This window comes from Neltuma alba, unplaced genomic scaffold (assembly GCF_004799145.2).
Source record: "Neltuma alba isolate B1F8T4 unplaced genomic scaffold, ASM479914v2 tig00012791_pilon, whole genome shotgun sequence".
In the NCBI taxonomy this organism is placed as follows: domain Eukaryota; kingdom Viridiplantae; phylum Streptophyta; class Magnoliopsida; order Fabales; family Fabaceae; genus Neltuma; species Neltuma alba.
The window spans coordinates 117,914-143,165 of NW_021637192.1; the positions used below are offsets into that span (position 1 = coordinate 117,914).

The 25,252-nt window shown below is 36.7% G+C and overlaps 1 protein-coding gene and 1 pseudogene across 1 annotated transcript; both read left to right on the forward strand.

The window, feature by feature from the left end:
• Nucleotides 1–1,122: 1,122 nt before the first annotated feature.
• On the forward strand, nt 1,123–2,367 carry LOC114730961 (uncharacterized). The gene is made up of 2 exons (XM_028918076.1): nt 1,123–1,618; nt 1,724–2,367. The coding sequence occupies exons 1-2, from the start codon at nt 1,123–1,125 to the stop codon at nt 2,365–2,367; spliced, it is 1,140 nt and encodes a 379-aa protein (XP_028773909.1).
• LOC114730955 (putative uncharacterized protein DDB_G0270496) lies at nt 2,188–24,716 on the forward strand (annotated as a pseudogene).
• The last annotated feature ends 536 nt before the right edge of the window (nt 24,717–25,252 follow it).

The window sequence follows — 25,252 nt, forward strand, 5'->3', positions numbered from 1 at the left end:
ATGCAAGAATTTGCGTGGAGCTTGATTTGCAAAAGAAACTGGTACCCAGAGTCATTGTTGCTGGAGAAATCTTCAATGTAGAATACAAAGGGCTAGGAGTAATCTGCTTTGCTTGCGGCAGGTTTGGTCATCAGCGTGAAGCATGCCCCTGGAAAGTCAGTATGAACACGCAATAGCCAAGTGCTTCAATGTCACCGCCGATCGTAGTTGCACCATCGAAAATGCCGGAAAAGAACAAGGCTGACACTGATGAGACGTTTGGGGTATGGATGCTTGCTGGCAAATCTTCTAGGGCTCAATTCCCGAAGTATGGAGAGCAGAAGCCTGGGTTGCGTACTGCAGCTAGTCAGCCGAAGGCTAAGCGAACAGAGAAAATGTATGTGCAGAAATCGAGATTCTCAGTCTTTAAAGATTGGGAAGAGACAGAACAGATGGAAGCAACCTTGCCCTTAGATACGAACAAGGAAATTACAAATCAGGATGCAGAAGGAAAGGCCATTGTCCTTTACCAGAAGAAGAGGGCTCTAGAGGGGGTCAAGGAGCAACCACGTCGAGTTAGGAATGAACAGGGGCGGAAAAATGCTCATAGTCCAAGGGTATCTACTAAGGACCTGGGAAAGGAGAACCAGCCACCTCCGAATGGGCCGAACTTTGGACCTGGGCCGGATAAAAATATAAGAAACAAAGAAACTGAGGTAGCTTCACAAATGGGCCAGACAAAACAGATAAAGCAGAAGAGCCAGCGGACCCATAGGGTGGTAATGGGCAATGTGGAACAAGCAGAATCAAAATTTGACGAAGCCCAATTGAGTACAATGGATAGGTGCAACATAGAAGAACCACACATACCGTCCCAAGCACTTAATCTCGTCACGAACACTAATGACGAGCAACAGGGACAGGATGGAACAGGCACTACACAAGGCAGTATGCTTGAGCGTATTGCAGTGGAAAGCTTGAACCCAAAGCCACCAGACCCATTGGTCGAGAACTCGGCAAGACTAGAGGAGGGGATGATAGAGGAGAGCTCGGATGTGGCGGAGGAGGTGCAAAGGAGCCGAAGGAGGAGCGAACACTGCAGCTAAGTGCTTGCTCTTGCCCTTTTCCTTCCTTTTTCCTTTTATGATTATTGCTTCTTGGAATTGCAGGGGAGCTGGTAGCCGAAGCTTCCCCATTTTGATAAGAGATATTGTTACGAAGTTTAAAGTGGACATTCTCTGCCTTGAGGAACCACGTGTTAGTGGAAACAGAGCGGATAATGTGGTGAAGAGGTTGGGCTTTTCTCACTGGATAAGAGTAGAAGCCAGCGGTTATTCAGGAGGGATCTGGCTTTTGTGGAACAGTACGGAGGTCTCTGTTACTTATATATGTTCCTCGGCGCAATTCATCCATTGTAAAGTGAGCAACAGAAGCAATCCGAATGGAGAACTCATTACTATTGTTTATGGGGAGACGAGCATCGCTGGAAGAATGATGCTTTGGGACTCCCTGAGACTGATTGCTGGCACGGTTACAGAACCCTGGCTGGTTTTTGGGGATTTCAATGCCTACATGTCGCTAGGGGACAAGGAGGGAGGAAGCAGACCAAATGAAGCAGTCATGGCACCTTTTCGGGAGTGCATAGTGGATTAGGGTTTAGCTAAGTGTGAGACAAGAGGGGACAAATTCACTTGGGAAAGAACCGGCCTGAAAGAACGACTAGACTGGGTCTTTCATAATGCAGCATGGACAGAAAGTTTTCCGAGAACCTTTGTTACACACGAGCTTCGCTTCAAATCTGATCATAGGCTCCTAGTTATAAACTCGGATAATCATGAGAACAGCAAGAGGAGACAGAGAACTTTTGTGTACCAAGCAGCTTGGGAGCTTGAAGATGATTTTAAGGATGTTATCTCGACAGCTTGGAATGGCAAGACCTGGCTAGAGGGTGTTAAAACTTTCCACAAGGAGGCATTGAAATGGCATGATCAGCAGGTGGGAAATCTGGTTAGGAGAAAAAAGGAGTTGATGAAGAGATTGGTAGGAATCGATAGGGAAAGAAGATTACATGACCACCCGGGGCTTAGAAGGTTGGAAGAGAAAATTTGGGGGCAGTACCATAAAACTATACTACAAGAAGAAATACAATGGTACCAAAGGTCGAGATGCAAATGGTTACAATGGGGGGATAGAAATACCCGATTCTTTCATGCGTCCACCATCCTCAGAAGGAAGAAACAGAGAATTGAGGCGTTGAAAAATGAGAATGGAGAGTGGGTAGAGGACCCTGAGTTTATGAAGCAGATGGCTTGTGAGTTTTATAGGAACTTGTACACCAGGGACTCGAGTTTTCAATCTGTTCCAAACTGGTATGCAAAATTTCCATAGCTGGATAGGCAAGAAATACTTTGGCTTCAACGTCTAGTGGACTCAATCGAAATAAAAAATGCCGCTTTTGAAATGGGGGCTTTTAAGGCCCCAGGCCCGGATGGGATCAATGCACATTTCTTTCAGAGCCATTGGAACTTGATAGGGGAACAGGTATGTGACCTAATCAAGTCTTTCTTTAGGGAACCAGCAAGAATCAGAGCAGTGAATCAAACACGCATAATTCTGATCCCCAAGGTGGACAATCCAATACACCTGAAGGATCTCAGGCCAATCTCTCTCTGCAATGTTAGTTTCAAGATTCTTACTAAGCTCCTTGCTGCCCGCCTTAAAACAGTAATGGATAAGCTGGTAAGTCAGGAACAATGCAGCTTCATACCAGGACGGTCCAGCTGTGACAACATCGTTATTGCCCAGGAGGCCATGCACACAATGCGAATCACCAAGCGGAAAAAAGGCTTAGTGGCCGTAAAGGTGGACATGGAAAAAGCCTATGACAGATTGGACTGGGACTTCATTAAAGACACTCTGCACTGTATTGGATTAACAGAAGGCTTGGTGGAAATCATTATGATGTGCATTACGACGGCCTCAATGTCGGTCCTAGGGAACGGAGAGGAGTGTGCTGATTTCAACCCCTCAAGAGGCCTCAGACAGGGCGACCCCCTTAGTCCGTATATTTTTGTTCTATGTATGGAGAGACTCGGGCAGCTTATAAAGCTAGAATGTGAAGAAAAGAGATGGAAACCCTTAAGATTCAGGAAAACAGGACCGTGTATCTCTCACTTATTTTTTGCAGATGACCTCATCCTGTTTACAGAAGCCTCGATGGACCAGATGATTGAAATGAAGCATGTTATGGAGAGCTTCTGTCTTGCTTCGGGGCACCGTGTGAATCTTGATAAGTCGAAGGTATTTTGCTCTCGGAATGTAAATCAAAACAGGGCACTGGAATTAAGCCAAACTCTGGGCATTGGACTCACGGCGGATCTAGGGAAATATCTGGGAGTGTCGTTGCTTCACAAGAGAGCCACCAAACGTACCTTCTCCTATATTACCCAGAAGGTGCAAAGAAGACTGTCATCTTGGAAGAGCCGGCATTTGAGCTATGCAGGGAGGTCGGTCCTCATCAATTCAGTGCTAAATGCCATTCCTAGCTATCTCATGCAATCTACTCTCATTCCAAAGGGAGTTCTCGAGGAAGTAGAGAAGGCTAGTAGGAGTTTTTTGTGGAGTCAGGATGCTGACACAAGAAAGATGCATATGGTCTCATGGGAGAAGATCACTGACAGGAAGACAAATGGTGGACTTGGTTTCAAAAATCTACATCAACAGAACAAGGCTTTTATAATGAAGTTATGTTGGGGCTTGATTACCAAACATAATGCGCTATGGGTTCAAGTGCTTAGAACCAAATATAAGTGTGGAAATGATGATATCCCAAGGGTTCACTATAAAAGAATAGCTTCCCTCACTTGGCGTTCCATATTCAAAGTGTGGGAGATCTTCATGCAAGGTGTGGGGAAAAAACTGAACAGCGGTAAGAACACAAGTTTTTGGTGGGACCTATGGACCCCATTGAATCACCCGCTCATAACATATGCAAGCAGAAACTCAAGGTTGGACGCTAAAGCCACAGTCAAGGACTTTGTCCGGGAAAATGGAACTTGGGATGTGGATAGATGGCGCGGAGTGCTACCTCCTCATATTATTAGGGCCCTACTACGCCTAAAACCCCCTACAAACAAACTGTTGGACGTATTTATTTGGAGACCAGCAGTAGATGGGAAATACTCGATTAAATCAGCCTATAATTTCATTGACATGAGACAGCGGTCTGGTAGGGAGTCTTGGTGGCAGAAACTTTGGAAGTGCCGGGTACCAGAAAAAGTTAAATTCTTTCTGTGGCAAGTGACCCATGAGAGTATAGCCACAAATGCTTTCAGAGCCCAAAGAGGAATCTCAGATACTGCTAATTGTCCTTTTAACTGTCAGAGAGAGGAGAGTATTATACACACTTTGAGAGATTGTGAGAGAGCAAGAGAATTTTGGTCATCAATAATTCATCCTAAATTTGCTTCTAGTTTTTTTGTTTCTAACCTGCAGGACTGGCTTTCTTGGAATGCTACGCATCGACCAGCCGTTGGAAGGCTCTCAAACTGGGAATGGATACGTGTTTTCATGTTTGGATGCTGGCTACTTTGGACATCTAGATGCACCTACGTGTTTGAAGGGAAAGCGAACACCACTAGAGAACTAATCCAGCGATGCAAATACCACCTGATGGAGAGTACGACTAATCAGAAGCTTCAACATGATGTTTTTAATGCTGCCGGGGAAACTGAGAACCAATGGACACCGCTACCAATAAATGTAGTTAGACTCGACGTGGATGGTTCGGTGCTAGGCAACAGACACGCTGCGTGCAGTGGAGTGATCAGAGATCATGGCGGGAACTGGCTCATGGGGTTTCAACGTAATCTGGGTTGCTGTTCAGTTATAGAAGCAGAATTAATGGGTATCCTGACAGGCTTGCAGACATGCCAACAACTGGGTTTCGACAGGATCATACTTTATACAGACTCTTTGGAGGCTTTTAATCTCCTGATACGAGATCAGGTTATAGACCACCCATTAAGATCTCTTGTCACTGATACGAGGGAAATGATATATGGGAACTAGTCGGTTGAGGTTCGCCATACGAGAAGAGACATTATTAGGTGTGCTGACTTTTTGGCGAGAACAGGGCATGAAGGATCTTTTGATACGGTTCTGGTTCTTAATGAGCCGACTGAATGCAGGAATATGACGCTAGAAGAACAACAAGGTGTCTGAGTTGGAAGCTCTTATAGGCCCTGTAGTGTTTATGTTACTTTTGTTATCTTAGTCGTGGTTGTTGGTTTTTTTGCTTTCTGCCCAAGCTTCGGCTTGTTGTCTTTGTCTCAAAAAAAAAAAAGTATTACCTCCTCTGATTTTTAATATAAAAGAGCTAATTTAATTTTTAATTTGGTCACTCTAATCTATTTTGTCTCCCATATGTATTCAGTTTTTTAAAAATAGTCCTTATGATAGTTACACATATTAAAATTTTCATCAAATAGTAGTTTTAGCTAATATATATGATTAGTAAAGATATTTTCGGAAAAGTAATACTCCTCCGGTCCTTAATATAGGACCCAATTCTTGAGTTGGTTTTGGTCCTAAATATAAGACCCATATCATATTTATCAATTTTCTCTAAATTACTCCTATGGATACTCCCTCAACCATAAGCAAGTAGAAGAGGGAGATAGGGTATTAAGAAAGATGATTATGGTGTTTTAGGAAAAATGTGTCACTTTTCTTATAATTAACTAACTTACCTAACTTCCTTAATCTAATCAAATTAGTTAAATGGGTTTTATATTAAGGACCAGATGAGTACCTAATTATTAACTTAAGAAACTTCATTATTCTACTCAAATTAGTCAACTAGCTCTTATACTACCTTTGGTCTTTAATATCAAGAGCTAGTTGACTAATTTTAGTAGATTAAAAAAATTAGTTAAGTTAGTTATTAGTAATAAATAGGTATTGTCTTTTCTAAAATATCCTTACTAATCAAGTGTATTGGTTAGAATTATCATTATTATAAGGACTACCTTAAAAAAATAGATGAATATAAGAGACAAAATAGATTAGAGTATTATATTTAAAATCAAAATAAAAGTCAAACGAGCTTTCTTATATTAAGAAGTGGAGGTAATATTAGGTACCGGAGATAGTATTTTGCAAAGATCTCAATCCACTCTTCATTTCTTTCGTTAATTTTTTCCTGTAATAACTAATAGCATTTAACTAGTTTTTCTCATTCCATTTTTCTATATAGTATCACTATCATATAATAACTTTTTCTCTCCTATTTAAGTGATTAGATAAAGAGTAATTTTATGTTAAGTCACACTTTTTCCCATTATTATTACAAGTAACAGATTTAACCAACTCTGTTAATATATGTGAATTGGCTATAGATATCATATAATTTCTCTTTCATAGTTATTTGAATATAAAATTTTAATAAGAGGCCAAAATGAACAAGCTCAATTAATGAACTAGACAAATAAGAACATGATCATTGTTTTTTGGCCACAAAAGAACATGGTCTTATATCTTGGCTCATGTAATTCTCCTATAAGCATCTTCTATTAGTGACCAATGGGCTTATAAGTTAATTAACTAAATAATCAAAATCATTTTTAAGAGACAAGATTTTTCCAACGCATATATATATGACAGTCAGTCAATCATCAATAAATACATCCATTTTTCATTCATAAAATGAATTAACTAATCACAAGTACTTGAATCAACTAGTAAAAAAAATTGTTACAGTTTAATTAAAAGTCTCGTGTTTTAGTCTTTCATCTTGTCAGCATTAAAATAGGAGTGTTCAAGTGTGTCTCATATGAATATGAGTATGAGACAAAATATTATGTGTGAGTGTGACTGTGTGTATACATGTATATTAAATTATTAATTTTATTAATTGTAATATTAAATGAAAATATGACTCATCAGACCCAGAAGTCACTTTTTTTTTTTCGCTAATGTATAGGAACGGGCATATTAGTTTTTTTGCATAGATAAAGAGAAGATTTGAGTACGACTGACTTTCTAGCAAAATTCTCTTATTTTTTGACTGATAATTTTTGCGTACTTGATTACCCTCCGTCAATATGTCTTGAAGTGGATTTTGGGTGTGTTTGGATGAAACCAAACCGTGGTTTGGAAAAGTGATTTTGGAGAATAGATTCTGTGGAGAATAGATTCTGAGAAAAAGTGATTCTGAGAAGTGAGAGTGTTTGGATAGTTATTACCAGAAGTGCTTTTTACATGTGGAAATTACCAAAAAGGGTATAAGTTAATATGATAATTATATAAGGGATAGATTTTATGATTTATTTTGATTTGAAGAAATAAAATTGTTAATGAAATAATTTTTACTAACATAATTAATAATATATAAGATAATATAATTAATACATAATTAATATGTGTACATATATTTATAAAACATAATATTAAATATGTTTATAGAAAAATGATTTTTTTTATAACAGAAAAATATTAATTTTGTTTAAAGATTGTAAATGTGAAATCCCATAACATTTTTTCACAACTACTTTTTGTAATAACATACTACATGTATAATAACCTCTGATGTTTAATACAATTAATTAATTAATTGTCACTACACATATATATTCATAAAATATAAGAGTGAAAAATATTTTTAGAGAAGATGAATTATTTTGTTGCAAACAGAAAGTCATGTATTTTTCATGAAGATTATAAACATAAAATGGGATGATATTGTTTGATAAAATAGAATAAACACGTCTTAAAATAATTTATTAATTATTCAAGTAAGTAATAATTAGCTTGAGAATATAAGGCATAATATTAATAAGAGAAATATAAATAAAGAAGTGTCATAATCATTAAGATGATGCATCGATACAAAGCATTTGTAATAGGTTTTGTTTTTAACTACATATTACAATCTATGATAAAAGGAAATAAATAAGACATGACTACTATCCTCGTATTGAATTAACAAGTTCGTCTCTTATGCTGTCACGAACCTGAGCCATGTAAGATGAAGATTGAATTGATGAATGTATACGTGAAAATCTAACCCCATCATCATCATCTTCTGCATAAGTACCTTCTTCTTCCAACTGAACGAATCTAGGATCAGTAATAGATGTCATTCTAATAAAATTATGTATAGCCATCGTTGCACAAACGATTTTAACTTGTGTTTCAAAATCATAAGATGGCATGTTTTATAAGATTACAAACTTTTTTTTCCAAACTCCGAAAGTTTTTTCAATTGTACTCCTTAAACTTGAATGGAAATAATTAAAGATCTCATTGTCATTTTCAAACCCAGATGTCCTTCGAAAATCAGGCAAATGGTAACACTCCCGTCTGTATGGGCCGAGATATCCATTCGGTGTTGGGTATCCAGCATCCACCAAATAATATTTTCTTATATAAAAAATGAAATTATTGTAAATTATGTTTCTATTGTTAAGCTAAATATAAAAAAAATATAGGAAATAAAAAAATACCTTCAGGTAGATGGGAAAAGTTCATTGAAGGAGTTGTGAGGGCATGATCAAATATCCGAGCATCATGTGCACTACCTTCCCATCCGGCCAAGACAAAAGTAAAACACATGTCCCAATCACAAACCGCCATGACATTTTGTGACACTGTTCCTTTCCTAGAGATAAATTTAGTTTGATCTGTTACACTGACAACGCAGGAAACATGTGTGCCATCAATTGCTCCAATAGCATGTTTAAAAAAAGGCCAGTATTTACCAAACCGAATTTTTGTATGAACATGCCGGAATGTTGGATCTTTTGGTTTGATATTAGACATGGCAAGTCTACAGCATGCCATTAGGACATTATGAAAATGTATGCTAATTGTCTCCCCTGAATGTTGAAATCTTTCTTGCTGCATTCTGCTACTAAGTGCATGCCCAACGGTATGTAAAAACATTGCAACTGATTCATGTATCCCTATATTTTTAGTTTCTTTTAGACCATGTTGTTGCAATTGTTCCACCAGACTTAAGAACACATCCCGTTCCATCCTAAACATGTTATAACAACGACTGGAGTTGCCATCTAAAACATCCCTTACCCATATGCAACCTGTATAAGCACTTGTATGCCGAGGCTCCTTACACAAGTTCAAAGTAGCGTATGCACCAACCAATGTTGCAACTTTGTTAACCCTTTTTTTCCGTCCCTTAGCATGCTCTTCCACATGTTTAATTTCATCATCCATATTCGTTTTATCCTGTGCACATACACATAAAGTTTAGAATTCCTACGTAGAAATTACGAAACATTTATAAAAGTTACAGAGTTGTCTGATTCATATAACAATCCACTGGTCACATAAAACATACACATATGGAACTGTCTAATATAACAAACAAGTCATAAATCCCTAGTATAATGCTCTAAAATGGGTAGAAGTTGTTCCTTCTGATCCTTCAGAGCTGCATACATTTCTCGTGCCTCCGGCCGTTCCATAAGGAGTTGTGTGCACCGTCTAAAGAAATTAGGATCACTGACAACTTCAGGAACTGTTTTCAGGTGAGACAGGACTCCCCTAATTGAAATCTCATAAGCACGCGCTTCTTCTTCCAACCTTCTAGCTTCTGCTCGTGAAATGACCTCATTTCCACGCTCGGCCTCAGAAATATTTGTTTCAGCAATCTTGCTAATTGCATCCGCTATTTTCATAGAGGGAGATGTGCGTTTCTTCTTGACTTCACTCTTCCTTCTGACCCCCAGTGAGCTACTAGGTCGACTCCTACCTCTGCTTGAACCCCCACCACTGGTATCCTGCCTCAATTCAGTGTTGCCTCCACTACCTCCACTATTATCATTGAAGTTCACTGTGTTAAATTCCCCACTTATACCAGTTGGTGCACCTAAAATTTCATCACTATCTCCGAACCCTTCTTCCAAATCTTCATTCGGTGTTCCTTCACTTGGAAGTGTCATGGAAGAAGGTGCCCATGCTTGTGGTCCAGTTGCAGCCACACTTCCAAATAGTTGAGTCAATTGATCTCTAAATTGAAGTCCTCTTTCTCTGAATTTTTCGTAGTTTGGAACTTCCTGCACATTAGACACCAATAATATCATAAAATATTTCAAAAACAGTAAATATACACAAAACATTAACAAGTAGAGAAAAATGTAAGATCAAAAGGTTCAATAATTACCCTTATTTTTCTCTCCCACCAATCATCAGTTGCACTGACAGTATTCCTTTCAGTATCCCATCCCAATCCCGTCTCACGAAGAAGCCTATCCCATGTCTGCCACTCCTTTCGTAGGGAATCATATTTATTCTTAAATTGAGCTTTTTCATACACTCTTCCAGTTTTGGCAGTAAATTTATCAGCAAGAATATCCCAAGCTTTCTTTGTTAAGCTAGTACCTTTTCTTTCCCCTTGTTGCACAAGTTCAATGCATAGGTCAATAAACACTTTCGTGGTTCGTAGGTCCCAGGAAGCTTTCACCGTATTCTTACCCATTATGCTATAGCACAATTACAGCTCTTCAGTCATCACAGGTTAATCAACTCAAAATCAATTGAAATAACAAGTGTCATTGTTACCCAAATCAACTATGAATACCATATTAACATTTTTCTTTCCTTCATTTTTATTTCAAACAAAAAGAAATTCATTCTATGTTTTTATAACATGTAATTAATTTTTTTAATCCAACATAAAATGAAACTATGTTCCCATTCCTTTAATGACAAGAAAAAAAAATTAAATAAATTAAATTTGATTACTACAAATACAACATCCTATAATTTTGTTTAAAACAGGATTACAAAAAATAAAACATAAGGATTACAAATATATCTCTAAAAAAACTAGTCAAACTATATGAACCGAAAACTGATCCTCTGGCCCCGAAAGCAAAGACCATCCTTGAGAGTAGCACGATGTTTCGGTTTCAACAAAGGAAGCAAACCGAAATCAGATAAACCAAGCTACACAAATGAATCCATGAATGAAAATTAACCCACCACTGAAAGCAAAACGTCAGCCACAACTATCAATGAAGAAAAATCAGCACCAACCAAACACCTCAAGCCAGCACTGAAAAAAAAAATTCACTACAGTCAGGCGACAAACCGTGATGCGACAAAAATTATAAATGTTGAACATTTTTGTTACCATGATTCAAACATTTAACACAAAGATTTGCATTTGGTATATTTGTGCATAAGATAAACATATCTCAGAACCAAAAAAAATCAGACATTATAAACCAACCGAAAATACCATATATCAGGCTCAAACCAACCGAATAATTTCTGTCCTATGCCACGCATAAACCAACCTAATATTAATAAGCAAGATTACTAAACAACATATTCAGATCAGAATTTATCCGAACGGACATTCAACGGGTCAAACTCTCATGGCAAGTTTCCAGCAAGCATCAACGACAAACGGCCGATTAAACAACATCAATGTTCAAATCAGAATTTTTCCAGCAAGCATCAATGACAACGGCCGATTAAACAACATTAATGTTCAAATCAGAATTTTTCCAGCAAGCATCAACGACAAACGATTCCTAAACCCAGCATCAACGATTCCGAACGGATAATTAACGGGTCAAACTCTCATGGCAAGTTCACGATTCCTAAACCCAGCAAGCATCAACGACAAACGATTCCTAAACCCAGCATCAACGATTTCGGTTTCATTGAAGGCAGAAGAAGACCTAGAACCAGAAGGTCCAGCTCGCAACACGCCGATTAATTTACAGAGGAAGAAACAGAGGCTATGGAGAAGAAGAAAATTGCGGATCTGAGCCACCTTACCTGAGCGACAGATCTGAGCCAGGGAACACCGACCACAGCCAAATGCTTCACACCGAACCTAAGCGCCAGAAATAGCTGCAATCTTCTTCAACCATGGAGCTGCGATTTCTCTCACCGGCGGCGACTTCTTCAAACCGTGGCTAGACGGCGACTTCTTCACCGGCGGCGACTGGTTCTGTGAAGGAGGAGACGAAGACCGTGGACTCGACTGGTGTTCTGTGAAGGATGGTGTTGCGTGGGGTGCGAGGACTGACGGGAGAACTGGAGAAGGCGTGAACGAGAGGAGTGAATTATTCAGAGCAATAATGGAGCCTTTGGTCATTTGTGGAGGGGCCCACCTGCTCCTTTCAGCAAATATCCGAAAAGCAGATAAGATATGCTGCTGTCGAAACCATGGTTTCAACCGTTGAAACCATAGTTTTACCAGAACCTTGGTTTCCTTAATTTGCATGACCGTTTGGATGGCATTTTGGCCAAACCTTGGTTTGGGCTTCCAAACCAAGGTTTGCAATGCAATCCAAACGGTCCCTTTGACGATATCTGAAAGTGGGTTTTGAGGAAGGATTCCAATTTAGTATGATGTGACGGATATTATTCCCTAATGAAATACATTCTTTTTATTCCTACCAAAAAAAAAAAAAGCAAAAGCTACCTGAGATTCAGACTCCAAGGACATGTTTGGCATGCTTGGTACTAAAAAAATGGAGGGAAAAGGAGGTAAAAAAAATTTAATAAATTCATTTTAAAAAATTAAAAAAAATAAGGTTATAAAATTTTGATTAAAAAAATAAAAAAGTAATTAAAATTAATAAAAAAATTTAATCACATTTTTTTAAGTTTTTGAAACGAGCTCATTTAATGTCTTTTTCGCTCTCCTTCCCTCATAGCAGACGGAGCCTAATAGGCCGGTAGAGCCGGGAATCAGGGCCGGCCCGGCCCTCCAGGGCCGGCCCTTCAGGGCTGGCGGGCTTAAAAGGGCCGGCCCTCCAGGGCTGGAATTTTAAAAATATCCCAATTTGCTAGGCCCGGCCCTTAAGCTACAGGGCCAGGGCCGGCCCGCGGGCTTTTGGCCCGTTTAAGAAAAAATACTATTTTTTATATTTATCATATTTTTTATAAAAATAAATCAATGAAATTATTAATAAAAGACATAAATATGAATAAAATTAAGTCACATATAAAATATCATCATATATAAATATTCATCAACATCTAAAACATTCATTAACAAGATAACAACATCTAAAAGTTTTATCTATAATGCAATTGTGCAATAAATAAACACTATTATTAATCTTTTGAAATTTCATCATCACTATAATTAATTACTTTTTTTCATAAGTATACTTTTCTTTCGTAACAAAAATATCAAGTTTTTCTTCTTTATAAGAATTTTATTTTTAAATTTTACAATCTAACTATTATTTTACTTTAATGTGAGAAACATTGCTGTTGAAACTCATGAATTTCTAATTCAAATTATAGAATCACAAGTTATATAAGTATAAAAATATTCTATTATCAAATATATATATAGTTTAAAAATATCAACGCATATAATATAAATCAAATCATTATTAAAGTCCAAATTAACCCATTTTTTAAAAATTTAATTGGATAAATTATTATCTAAAACTAAATTTACTTTTAAAATGATAATAATAACTAAATATTTGAAATATTATTAACAATGTAAAAAATTAATAACATTAATATTATATAAAAAAAATTTAAAAAATAAAAAAAATATAAAAGGGCTTAAAAGGGCCGGCCCGTGGCCCTCCAGGGCCGGCCCTTTTAAGCCCTCGGCCCTCCAGGGCCAGCCCTCTAGGGCCTATGTTTCATTTTAAGAGAAAAATATCAAGCCCGGCCCTCATAATTTCAGGGCCTAAAAGGGCCGGCCCGACGGGCTCGGCCCGTTTTCCCGGCTCTATAGGCCGGGTTCAGGTTCTCTCAGCGGCCATTTTCTCCTTATCACTCAGAAGCTCTAAATCATATCCGTCCAATCAATCTAAGGGATCACAAAAAGACACATCATCTAGCTTTTAAAATTTTATCTCCACCGTCCAATATATTATAATCGTAGCCGTCCGTTCAAATCCCGTTTTTGCCAAACCCCGATGATCTGTTCTCCCGCACTCGCGCCATTCCGTTCTCCGTCGCGTCCTCTCCGGCTTCATGTTCTCCGTCACCCTCTTCGTCACTCGAAGCACGGCATCTCTTACTCTCCCATTCACCTCCTCAGATCAAGTTCTAGTTTAGCATGTGAAGCAGTTGCAGGCCTTTTGCGATCCCTAACTTCAGTCAATCTATACAGGAATTCGGTCACACAGCGGAGCAATAGAAGAGATACATAGACTGCTGCGGCAGTCTTCCTCGGCTCCTGAAGTATAGGAATAGGTATATGACCACTTGCATTTATCCATATTTCTTGCTGTAGATTATTGAGGAATATGTGGACGTCATTTCCATAGGTAAAGGAGCAGCGTATGAGCGCATTGTGAAATTTACCTGTGGATGAGAAGTCCGCGTTAAACTTAATTGCTAAGAGTGATTTCCTGCCATTAAGTACCTTGAAGACGAGGATGTAAAAGTGAAGAAGCTGCAAGAAGCATGTTGGCAAATTTAGCTCTGAGATTTCCTTGTGTGATTTCCGGCCAGGGAACACGAACTAAAGGCCTCAATCCACCCCCTTAGGCGGGAAGGTCGTAGGACGAGGGGAATAGATCTTCATGCACTGGCTTTCCTGTAGCGACAAAGAGCCCTTCTTACTTCTCCATCAAAAAGAAATTCCTGTAATAGTGGATGCTGCTAGATCAACTGCTGCTGGAAACCTTTGCCTTTGAAGCAGGGTCATATAAAATTGGCGAGACTTCCCTAAGTTTACATAGTATTAAAAAGATGGTTATTTCTATAATAAAACATTGGCATGACATGCTGGTTTTATACGGAGGCACGTAAATCCCTTCAACATAAATTCACTAAAACCCCATAAGAATATTGGAGGGAGGGGTGAATGAAACAATGGTTATGGGTTTTGTGGTGTAAGACTATTATTCTCCATACATATATATAGGACCATGTTGATTATTTCGAATTGGTTCTCTCCTCTCGTCATATCTATATACAACTGGAAATTTCTCTCCCGTGCCACGCAAGGATTAGTATATTTGCTTAAATTTAAAATTGGACAATATTTACATCAAGTTTTTTATATTCATTATGATTAGCTTTCCAATCACACATGACTATGTGTCCTACTTTTTAAATATTAATATTTAATAATATTTAATTTTAAACCCATATGAAATGAAATATAATCCCATTTAATAATGATGGTCCCCAATTAATTTAATATATTCAAATTCAAAGTTAATTATTAATTTCTTCATTTGAGCCTATAATTGAAATCCCATTTACCAATGATGCTTCCCATTTAACTTAATATATTAAAATTTCAATCAAGATAATATTTAAATATCATTAATTAAATATTTTTTGATCCCATAATATCATACCCGACCCATTTTTAAATGAATAGGATATTACAATATTTCAAAAATATAATTGATGATAATTGTTTGATGGTGATTGATTACACATGCATATTTTGAGCGACGAGCATGTACATGTTTGACGTATAATTATAATATAATGGAAGAATTGAGTTCAAACACCACAAACATTCTATGTTTGAGCCCCATCTATCTATCTCATTTAGGGTTGTGCAAACGGTTATTTGATTCGGTTAATGCAAATAACCGAAATAACTGAATAACCGAAAATAGCGTAACAATAACACCGAACCGAAACCGAAAGTAGTAAGATAACCGAACCAAAATAACCGAAAATATTTCGGTTCGGTTAGTATAGTAATTCGGTTATTGGGCCTTCTTAATACTATTATGGCCCAACCAAGCTGGACCCTCTTTTTTTTTTTTGTTTGGTAAATCCCTTTAACATATTTGCCTCTCCCCATTCGATGTTTGCCTCCTGATGACACCAAAGCATTTTTGCACATTGATGACACCAAATGGCCCAATTTATAATAACAATCCAAGACGCTCATTCATGATTGCAACTCCTGATTCGGTAAACCAGATGCCCGTTGATGACATCAAATTTAAAATATAAATACATAATAGTAGAATAAATAATAATCAATCTCTTTCAAGTATCAATCTACAAGAACATACAAACCAATAACCAAAAAAATCCAAATATAATTAAAATCCAAACAAACCAACCAAGTACTAACAACATAACATGTGAAATTCAAAATTATAACAAATTCCAGCCAATCCTTGTGCCCAAATTCCTTGCATGCAACTGCCACCAACACCAAGTCATCAACAACTACAATTAAACAGGAAAATAAGAAAATTAGAGAGTGCACAACTTTAGAGCTTAAAAAAAAAAACAAATTAAGCACAAGATTTGTTTACTCCAGTATTTTTCCTAAAACCGGTTGCGCGGAAACATCAAAAGCTATTTTTAATAGCTTCCAGATAAACGCCCATTAATGAGTAGAATAACGCTAATAGAAACATTTTGTTAGAATCCTCAATATGTCTACTCCCATCATATAAGAGAGACAGATAGAACGCGCACATACAACCCATTTGTGCCCATGCAAAGACCAAAAAAGAGAATAAAGAGTTGCATTGTACCAGATGATCGAGGTGCTGGGGGAACAAAAGCCCCAAAAGCCCTATCACCACCTCTAGGAATATCAGACCTGTTAAACTTCACTTCAAAATGGGGCTTAGCTTTCAAGCCGCCACCTTTAACCATTCGAACAAATCTCAAAAATGTTTCTTCAGGAACTCCTAAAGAGCCAACATTTAGTTCAATTGTATCAAAACCCAATTGCTTGCATTCCTATAATAAATAAGAAACCATGTCAATCACTGATTTATAAATCAGAAATACAAGTTCATTACAGAATAATTATGCAATCAGCTCAGACCTCAATATATTCCTTAAAAGCTGATGGACCTTTCCCAACCATATGCTCAGCCCAGTTGCCTGTACTGAGATAAACATCATGCTGATGCGCCATGTCAATCATTTCTTTAATAACAGTCTTTGGGATCAAGCTGTGAGAACCTCCAGAAAACTTCAATCCATCAACAAATTCTCCCATAGACTCAAAAATATCCTGTGAAATAGAATATTTTTATTGCTCCAAAATTAGGACAAAATAGTGCCAGTGAATCCGGTGCAAAAATTAATTAGAATTATAATCCACTATAGATATGTAGTGAGCTACGAAATGAAGTTCACACTTTATATTTTGACATTAGCCAATAGGTTTGCAATGGTTATGCCTCCAGAATGTTCAACATCAGGAACAATGAAAATAAAACAAGGAGGGAGGGAAAAAACTTCCTGTTCCTGTCTATCTTAAGATAGACAGTACAGGCAGGGGGGAAAAAACTCAGTTCAGCACTTATTTTGAGGTCAACGTCAAAGCTTTTCCATCGGTAAGCTGACATTTTGAAGGACCACCTGAGCTTCACGAGCTAGAAAAGCAGAGGAAATGTAAGTTGAAAACAAATTCAAATTCGCCTGGATTTGGTTTTCTTTCTTCAGAAGCTAATTTTGTTTCTCGGTCTGGTCATTCTTTTATAATCTACAACTAACACTCTATATCCGATCTTTGTTTTCTTTTGAAAAATGGAAATGATGAGAAAACCGGTTTTAGGAGAGATAATTTGAGAAGGATGGAGTTCTTTCTAGAGAAAAATCTTAATATCTGACAGCCCAACTCTGACTTGCTTACAATATAAAGTCTTTTATTTTAGCAGTTGTGACTTGCTCGGGGGGAAACATCATGATTTTCCTTCCATATACAGCATATTCCCCAACTAGTGACAGCATATTATATAAGAAACCACAATTTATAATGAATATGAAATCAAATAACTTTTCATGAAAGCTACATCTCCTGATTTCCGTCTGGGTGTGATCATAATGTCCATCTAATTTAAGTACCTAATTAATCCCTTTTCTTCATTTGTCTCCAACAACATTTGTGCCTCTAATTAAATGATTTAAATATAAGAATATAATGTTCAAACGTCAAATGACACGAAGAGCCTGAACTCTCTGTATCTTAAGCATCACCCATTAATATGACTTCTTAGTCCGGTTCAAATTATATAACTTGAGCATCACCCATTCTCACTGTTTGTTAAATCAAGTAATGTTCCAATCACATGCATTTAAGCCATAAGATATGGATCCAAGTTTTCTATTTGTTCATTGATGAATATACCAGAACACAACATGTCGAATGATAGACTCACCACTCACGGATGCAGAGATGACTGTGTCGGCGACTGGAGAGGAAAAGACGAAGATGTCGGAGAAGACGAAGCTGCTGGAGAAGAAGAAGCTGCCGGAGAAGACGAAGCTGTCATAGGGGTGGCAGAGCAATGTCATAGGGGCAAGGCAATGAAGCGATGAAACCACAAACCAGAGGCGAGGCAATGATGGGTTGACAGCGACGGATGACAGCTGTGCTCGGAGAAGGTGAGAAGCTGAGTGACTCGTTTTAGGTAGGAGGCTGCAGCAGTGATTTAGGGCAAGACGCAAGAGTGGGTATGAGGGTTTGAGACTGAGAGACTGCCAGAGGGACCGAGGTATTTTGGAAAAAAAGTAGAGAAATAAAAATAATAAAAAAAAGAAAAAAATTTATTATTCAATTATTTAGTTATAACCGAAATTTTAGTATGCTTACCGAACCGAACCCCGAATACCGAAATAACCGAAAAAAATAAAAACCGAATTAACTGAACCGAAAAAACCGAATTAATCTTGGTTCGGTTTCGGTTCGGTTTTGTTCACCTCTAATCTTATTTCAGATTTCTCGCAGCACAAAAGCAGTCAACTGCAAACAGAGAAAGTGTAGATTTTTTTTTTTTTTGACCAGAGAGAAAATGTAGATTTTACCTGGAATAGTACTTAAGCCATGAAAGTAATTTACTTTTAGTAAAATGTTCCTTTGGTTATTTTGTTTCTGATAAAATTTGTAGAAGATCGATGTCATGTTCACAATTGAGGGTTCAATGCGTTTTAAAAAAGCAACAAAATTAGATGGCCACCATTTAATAAATTAACGGCTCAGGTGAGGTTCTGGGGGATACTGAGAAAAAAATGCCGCTGAGGGAATCTGCTCCCCTAATAGGCCTTCACTTCATTGAACCTCGGCGTTGCTCACGGTTCTCACACATGGCGGCAGGGCCTCTCGCTCTTAACTCTCGTCCTCTGCTAGTCGCTCATTGATCTCTCATCCTTGCTTCCCCTCTGCCTCCGGACTTCATACTCACTTCCTCACGCAGTCGCGCACGACGCCTCTTGCTCTCGACTGCTGGCCTGGAAATCGCTTCTTTGTCTTAGGGTAGTCACCCGTAGCCTACCTTCTTAAGCTAACTCCACAGGTTTCTTTCAGTCTTTCAAATAGGTTTGTATCCATACTAGGAGGTATAATTTTCATGTGTAAGCTCTTTTATAGAGTTAACTGCTGCTACTTGAGAATAAGCCCGGAAGCAAGTAGAGAGAAACTATATATTGATTATGTTTATGGAAAAAATTGTTCTTATAATTTTGCTACGACTAGAACAACTGTATTGAAGTAAAATACCGTTGCAAATTTGTTGTTAGAATAGGAACCCAACATGAAAGGCTTTAATAGTTTTAGTTATTGCTGTGTCCTTTTTTTGGACTTGTGAAAAAGCTATAACAATTTTGGAATGGACATTATTTAGTACTTGGTGTAATTTATGATGTTTGGGACTTGTGAGTGTCTCTATAATGGGGACATGGCTGTATTACTTGTCTTATCTTTAATGTATGTGTTTGGTTGATGTCGGATTTTTTCCATTTAGGTTTAAGATGGGGTTATCTGGCAAGAGATCTAGAAAATCGCAAAACAATGATGTTGATTGGGATAACGACAGTGATATGGAGAATGAACAGGCAAGTATTGGCTAGGAGTTTCATCATCTTCCGATGTAATACTTATGATTTCTTTTTGGGTGATTGAGGATTATATTTTGATGTAGGTGGAGTCTGATGCAAAGGATTATGACGATGATGAGGTGGAGGATGAAGATGATGAGGAGGGAACCTATGATGAAGAAGATGATACAGTAGAGGAAGATAAATGGAATAATGATGAGATAGAACAGCTTGAGAAAGAGTATAGGGAACTCTATAGACAGGAGCTGTAAGATTTCCATCTTTATGGATGTGACATGACTTATATTGCTAGATTTGAAGTTTCTCAATGAAGTTAATATGTTTGAGACTTTTCTTTGAAGTTGTTATCTTCATGTGTTGCATTGTTTACTAGTCCTGATGGTCTTCTGTGTATCTGTTTGAACTTTAAAGTTTAATCTTATATTACACCTCTTGTTAGATGGTAATTATTAAAGTTAGAGTTAGTAAAGAGGATTGTTAGTTAGTTAGAGAAGGTTATTCGTAGCAATGGAGGATAATAGTGAATGTATGAGGTGTCTTGGAATTCAAATATAGTTTGTCTATTACTTTCCTTGTTCTACCTGTATCAATGGCATCAGAGAGAAAAAAGTAGAGATAGAATGTTGTAATTTCTTATTCCCCACCTTAGAATGACTACATTTGGAATACTTATATTGATTCTCTCATTCTTGCTCTGGTTTAACAGACTAATAGAGTGATAACTCTTTTGTTACAACTAATTAACTATTACTATTGCCATGTAACACCCAAAAAACAAGAGAAAAAAACTACACACATAGAAATTAGCTGGACCTTGTGAAGAATTGACATTTCAAAAAGAAAACAAAGATTGTCTTGGATTTAGCATTATATGCATGTCTATGACGTGGCTGTTAGCTACATTTGTAGAGTGCGCCGTGGCAGGTGACACAGTGACACAAATATCTTCTATGTTGGCAACACTATTTTCTTGTCTCTTCCAAAGAATGTGCCTGTTTTTCTCTTTCCCTGCAAATTCTTTTTAACTGGCTTCCAATTATTATGTGTAAGCGATCCCTTTGCTCCTTTTTCCTGAACTCCTATGCTCCAAATTTAACTCATTTGCTTTGGTGTTTTTATGGTGTTCTTTGAAAATGTATTTTTTTGGCAAGAAGCGTTTTTTTCCCCCATATTTATGACGGTGAGACAGAGTAAACCACATTGATGATTTTGCATGTGAGAAGTTTTTGTTAAGGGGGCAACCTGATAATGCATTAGTATTCCTTTGAAGCAATAGTGATCTCTATATTAGACTCTACGCATTATGGTTCTTTTTGTTGTTCCTATTTTTATCTTTAGGAGTGTATAAATTCTGGTGCATGTAAAAAAATTTTTCTACCTTCAGAGATACTTTCAAGAGTTTGAAGTGTCATAAAGATGAAGATCTCCTTAAAGGTCAAGTTGTGAAAAACCAGAAGGTATAACATCAACTAACTCATACCCTGACACACATACATATATTTGGTTTTTAAATTGATATTAATTATTTTATTGAGTAATGATTAATTATTTTTCAGCTACTTAATCTTTTTCTGGATCCATTTCCTTTTATCAAATTGTTATTTTGAACAACCCATTTCTTCCTTATTATAGTAAGAAGGAATTTTTTTAATTATTTCTTTTCTAGGCGCTTTCAGTTACAGTTGTTACCGTAATATGTATATAGTTCAATGGACGTTTTCCCTCCTTTGCTTAGTTTGTAATCATATTATTTTTGTTTTTCCTGAAGGCACTCTGGTACAAGATCCTTGAGCTTAGAGTCTTACTTCAGAAGCCATATTCAAGTTCAAACAGGTTACCCCAAGTATTTTCCTATTCCACTTGAAAGATTACTATTACTTTTCATTTATCACAGAAGAATTTTATGCCAAAGAGATGAACTTTTTGCAGGAGCCAGTCAGGTCTTTATTGTATGGCTCTAATGAGGGTGTTAGTGCAGCATATTCAGATTTTATGACCTCCACCAAGGAGACGTTAGATTCCATATTGGAACTGCTAGAGGTATAGATATAGAAGAAAATGTAGAACTGTTCCCTTACATTTCATGCCAATAGAAACTATACTTATCTATAATATTATGTATTTACTTCTCTATTTTCTTATGCACTGATAATTTTCTCCTTATATTAGGCCCTGCTTGCCCAGAATCCATCTATTGCCCAAGCCTCACATGGTAATTTAACTACAACGTTAACATATCCTTCTCTGTTGGTCGGTAAAGCGAAAGGGAATATTTTGTACTAATGGAAATAGATGCCTTGTCTCTTGTATGTGCATGTTGTCGAAAGGGTTTTTATTTTTATTCTTTTGGGATGTGCTATAACTTCTATTCTCTTGCATATTGCTTGAATTGTGTTTTGAACTAACATGAGTTTGTTTTATCTTCTAAAAGGTTCAGAAAGGTCACCAAAACATTTAGACATTTCTAAGAATTTGGATGACAATTTTGATGAAGAGTGGTCACAAATTTCTCATATGCATAAGAGGTATTTTTCATCATCATCTTCCTGGCACACTCTTATTTCGCTATACGTTCATTTCCTCACAACACATCATCATTCAGGCTTTTAAGGTTTTTTACTTGAACCCTACGTGCGGCAGTAATATTTGAAACTTCCCTTGTTATGTACTTGGTGTGCTTTTTTTTTTTTTTTTAACTTTTGTTGTGCTAAGCACTCGCCCCCCAAAACACCCAAAAGAAGGAAGAAAAAACACTACACACAAAACTGACCCTACTTGTGAGCACCCCTAAATCATGAATCTTTACTGCTATCTAGACCTTTTGGATTGATGAAGCGATCTACTTCAAATTAAATTTGAGAGAAAATAATGTGACCTTTTGCTTTTCCCAGTTCTGCACTTATAGCCCAAGGGCTTTTGTGTTAGGGGACGTGTGACAAATATTAATAAAGCCTATTATTGGTCTTCACTTAACAACTTAAGATTTTGAGTTCTAGTTGTGCCTTTTGACATTTTAAATTTCTTATACTTATGTACATGTGCATAAAATTGATTAGATAGACACTATGACCTGATTTGATGTTATTCATGATTGCATTTTGTAGATTGGCACCTTTCAGAGGTAGGTTGATCAACGAATGGCAGAGGATGACATAATTGACAATTGGTGTTGCTGCCTTTAAAGGCAAATTACAAGCTTTTAATCAGGTCTGGCTTTTTAACTTTACTAAGGATTCTGTTGTGTGATAGGCAGGTTGTTTTACTCTTAACATGTCCATCACAGGATATAAGCCACCAAGTTGCTACATTATGAGGGATCCCAATAGAATGATCAAGCAAATGAGGCTGAGAACATCTGCTGTTAGTATATTTGGAAATGTAAGTCATGTTGTCTTTTGTTTTTGAAACATGATTCAGTTTACAGTTTTCTAATTTTTGAGTGCCTTTCAGTTTATGTATACTGATATCAAGAGTATGTTTAAACCACCAACTTTTTTCTCATTTCTGCATGTACCATCACTGGCATTGTCTTTAGATTCTTGAGACCAAGGATAACTCTAAGGAAGAGGTTAGTCAAATTCATTGCTAATGGAGTTAAAACAGAACCTTTATGTTTTTCTCCAAGTTGAATCGTGCAGACAAAAGCAAGTCATTTTGGTATGTACTATGTAATATTTTTAAAGGAAGCCATTCAAGTGTTTCAATCATAGATTTTAAGTCTTCATACTCTAAATGCTTGGCATTTTGTTATCGATTATTATTTTAATATCCTTTTTACCTGTTGTGTTTGCTTTTGCTTAGCAACACAGATCAATATTTATTTCCAACATGACAGTTATGAATTCGAATTTGTTCAGGCAACTCATTGGTGGCGATCCAGAACTTCTAGTTGACTCTGAATTTTATCAGCAATTACTAAAAGAGTTTTTCGAGACAGTCAATCCTACATCATTCGGTAAGCAATAATTGTCTTGTTTTGGTTGAACAGACATTATTTATATATTGTATTCATATTTTTACTTCTGATGATGTTATTGGAATATTAGATTTACATCCTCTTTTGTCTAACTTATAATGTATATCTTAGCAATTATGAGCGAATGACACTTGATATTTAGAGTGAAAGGTCTCCTAGAAAGATTGTAGAATTTGTAGTGAAAAGATTGTAGAATTAGTAGTGATTTATTATTTTGTTCCATCTAAATAGATTTGATCAAATTTTTTGAGCCTAGAATTAGCACGAGCTGCTTTCCTAGAAATCATAGTGCTAACCTTATGCCATGCAAGTGGAAGTCATGTTCTTATTTTGTGCTGTTGTGAATCATATAGAGAAAGCACTTTATGCTTTGGAGAAGATGCAACCAAAGAAAAGGAAACTTGTCGATTGCCGGGCCTCAAAAAGTCGCAAGATAAGGTTAGTTGATGAGGATGGCATTTCCTTGTTTCGTGCCATTACTTTTTGTCACGTGTATATACATATATATTGCTAAATTCTAAATTCTCCATAACTGAAAAGAGATTTTTGACTAATTTGCTTTTTATATTGTGTAATGTGGCATTGAAGGTATAATATTCATGAAAATGTTGTAAATTTCATGGCTTCTGAGTCCATGAATCTTCCACCCATGGTTCTTAAACTTCTTGGAGATTTGTTCAGATTAAAGTCACAGAGATCATCTGCTGGGACAGCATAATCATGCACTTGGAAAATAGATAATGACATCAAGTGTTGTGTAGTAACTCATCATAATATATTTGTACTCATTTAACCAACATTATATTGTTTATTGAGGAATTTTATTTTTCTCCTCCAAAGGCAACAATTTAGTGTGGTGGTGAGGATTGGTAGTTTACATAAGGTTTTAGTTTTAAATCTTCTCTGTTCTTCATCTATTTATCTTTCATGGACAGCATATATTTCCATAAGCAATCTGTCCAACTGAGGCATAGTTATCCATTATGTTCATTCTGAATAGCAATTCCATTATGTGGGATGATATAGTAACTTAGATAAATCTTATTTAAGATGCATACATTAATAGCAAGTGACTATTTTCCCCCTTTTTTTGTACAGGCTTGATACTTTCAATTTACATCAAATTTCATTTTAATTTCTTAAGTTTTTAAAGTGTACTTTTAGTTTCTTAATTTTAACATCTTAAATTTGAGATTAAACTAAAATTTGACGTGGATTTAAAAGACTAAGCATATATGTCATACTTTTTTTTTAAATAAATCTATATGCAACAAGGATAAATTCAGCAATTTAGTGAAAAGATTGGTGTTATTACCTGTGTCTCGAGCTTGGAAAGATTGATCAACTGTGTAAATAAAATAAATGTGAACAGGAACTTTTGTCAACTAATTGCCAGTCTCAGTGCTACTAGTGCGACGTTTCCAAAACTTAAATAACTATTTCAAAATTGATTAATAAATCACACCTAACATGAATGCATGCCCCAAACAATTTTAGTCA

Bases quoted from the DNA above. Each gene is read 5' to 3' on its own strand.
- LOC114730961 (XM_028918076.1), top strand. From the start codon at position 1,123: ATGATTATTGCTTCTTGGAATTGCAGGGGAGCTGGTAGCCGAAGCTTC. The intron at 1,619-1,723 runs GCATAGTGGATT...TTCATAATGCAG, and splicing joins CATGGCACCTTTTCGGGAGT to CATGGACAGAAAGTTTTCCG.